Consider the following 2,419-nt stretch of genomic DNA (forward strand, 5'->3'; position numbering starts at 1 on the left):
TTAATTGGGTTATTTTCTTTTTGAGTTGTCAGAGGTCTTTATATATTCTAGACACAAGTCCTTCATTAAATACATGCTTTGCAAATATTTCTGCCTCTTTTTGATGGTGTCCAAAGCGCAAGTTTTTTATTAAATTTTTTTGGTTACATTTTTAATTGATCATTATAGTAATTGACTATAGTTGCTCTTATAGTCATCAACTTTGCTGAATTCTTATTCTCTCATTTTATTGTTTTGGGGCCCATTCTTTATTCAGCTGCATCTAGTCTATCTTTTAATCCACTTGCATGACTATTTCTCATTAACTGGATCTTCCAGTTGGTTCTGCTTCTAATCTGTTCATTCTCTTTCCCTAGGGTCCTACTCTTTCAGAACTCTTTCATTTCGGTCGTTTTCAACAAACATGACATGGTCTTTTTCAGACTGTTCTATGATCTTCAGTTGCTGGGATACCTTTCTCCTGTTTGTCACACCTGCTTACTTTCCCTTATGGTGATTGGTTTCTTCACAGGCAAAATCTCTCTGCCAAATAGGTCTCCCTTCCACCCATCTCTGCAGTCTTGCAATAACTCATGAAGTTATGCCATTTCATGTCCAACAGAACCAAAGTCCAAATGGTTCCTAAAATGGATAGAAATAAGCTTGCACAAACTAAAAATTTCCATGAGGGAACTTATAGTTAGGAAGGAGTTAAAGCAAATACTTTAAGGAGATCATTTCATAGGTTGTAGCTCAAGTCCCAGAAGACAAGCAAAGCAACAACTCACATTTCCACTGGCATTTCAGTGTTAACGGAACTGAGAACGGTCCTTTTTCACAGAGCTGACAGGACAACTTGATCCACTGTCCTGATATCAAATATAAAAGAGGGATAATTTAAAAGTTTACTTACCATTGGCAAAACTCTCTCCAACATAGTACTGTAATTCTTTTACATTTGTTTTCGTCTGGTTTGTAGTAGGATCAACATAATCTTCAGTTGCTGTAACATTCAGAAACTGACTTTGTCGAGGGCTACATGTCAGCTCACAGAACAGGTTCACTAGGTTATAAAAACAGGATGGACATCTAAAGAAAAAGCAAACTATTCTGAATGATCTCGTGGATAACAGGGCCAGCAAAAAGATGATTTAAAATACACAAAGACTATTTAAAATTTATTGTAAATCGGCAAATGGATTACCATAAGGACATATTAAACCCAGCAATTCCAAACCTAAAACCTCGTGTTAAAATAAAGACACACCTTTAAAAACCACCCTAATTACTAACATTTGTGCTGCCCAGATGTAATTTCAAGAAACAAATGCTCTCGGAATCCTGCACTTTATAATTCAGTCATGTTTCCTATATCTTGAAGCCAAAAGGACTTCGGACTACCATGGTGACATTCTGATTGAAAATAAAAAAGGGGAAAAATGAGATTTTCACATTAGTGCTTTCATCTCGGAACCTACTGAAGGGCTCTCTTTCAAGCCCCAGATAACCTTAGGCTGTCTCTAAACACAAGAGGATTCCCCATGATTAGAGAAGATAAAAGAACAGCAGTGGTGTTCTCCAGCTACATGCATTTCAGAAGCACCTGGTTTTCATAAGAACCATAAGCTGTCCTCTGTTAAGCTTCTCATGTAGACCAGTTCTGTGGCAGAAGACCTCTGTCTTCTCCTTTAGTTCCCTGTTATCTGCAAAGGTTATTCCTTCATCAGGCTTGCATTCTTGAAACACAACCAATCCAGACTGCCCCCCATTCTGCTCCCATCCAGATGACCACACATGACACAGAAGAAGGGCGGTCTGGTCTCGGCCTTCAAAGTGCCGGTCTCGCGGGACGCTCCTGGCGGTCTGGTGGTTAAGACTCATCGCTTTCAACATTAAGAGGCATGGGTTCTATCCCTGGTCAGGGAACTAAACTAAGATCCCACACGCTGCATGGCGCGGCCGAAAATAAAACAAAAGCCTCCAGTCTAGTGAAGGAGCAGACACACATGCTGACTTGCTTTCAGGAGTCCCACGCTTTACTGTGACAGACAGGAATGACAATTACACCACCTGAACAGAAATCACTCCTGGGGTCCACTGCTTCCTACCACTTTCCATAAATTACAAACTTCTCTCCATGGTACTCCACTTAACTTCTACAGTCATCAGTTTGGACAGCTGCACGATATTCCGTATTAGCATCTCATTGCTATTATAAATAAAGCTTTGCTACCTCTGATGACACGGGAAACACTTGGCTATCTTTTGATGTTGATGCCCATAATGCCTCACGTAGAGTAGATGCTAAATAAATGTATTTGGCCAGATGACAGCTTCAATCTGGCTCCAGCAAGAACCATGAGATTTCCTGCCATAAGATACACTGGCCTGATTCGAGTCTCAACTCTAATGCTCTAATCAGATCTATTACTACATTGTA

At 39.9% G+C, this 2,419-nt stretch overlaps 1 protein-coding gene across 1 annotated transcript in view; it reads right to left on the reverse strand.

Moving 5' to 3' along the window:
- Window positions 1-2,419, reverse strand: part of LOC120880833 (NPC intracellular cholesterol transporter 1) — a 39,969-nt gene that overhangs the window by 25,619 nt on the left and 11,931 nt on the right. Inside the window, exon 4 of the mRNA XM_040264238.1 lies at window positions 886-1,068. Coding sequence (XP_040120172.1) covers window positions 886-1,068 — 183 coding nt within the window. The remainder of the gene's footprint in view (window positions 1-885; window positions 1,069-2,419) is intronic.

Source organism: Oryx dammah, unplaced genomic scaffold (assembly GCF_014754425.2).
Source record: "Oryx dammah isolate SB20612 unplaced genomic scaffold, SCBI_Odam_1.1 HiC_scaffold_22, whole genome shotgun sequence".
Lineage (NCBI taxonomy): Eukaryota > Metazoa > Chordata > Mammalia > Artiodactyla > Bovidae > Oryx > Oryx dammah.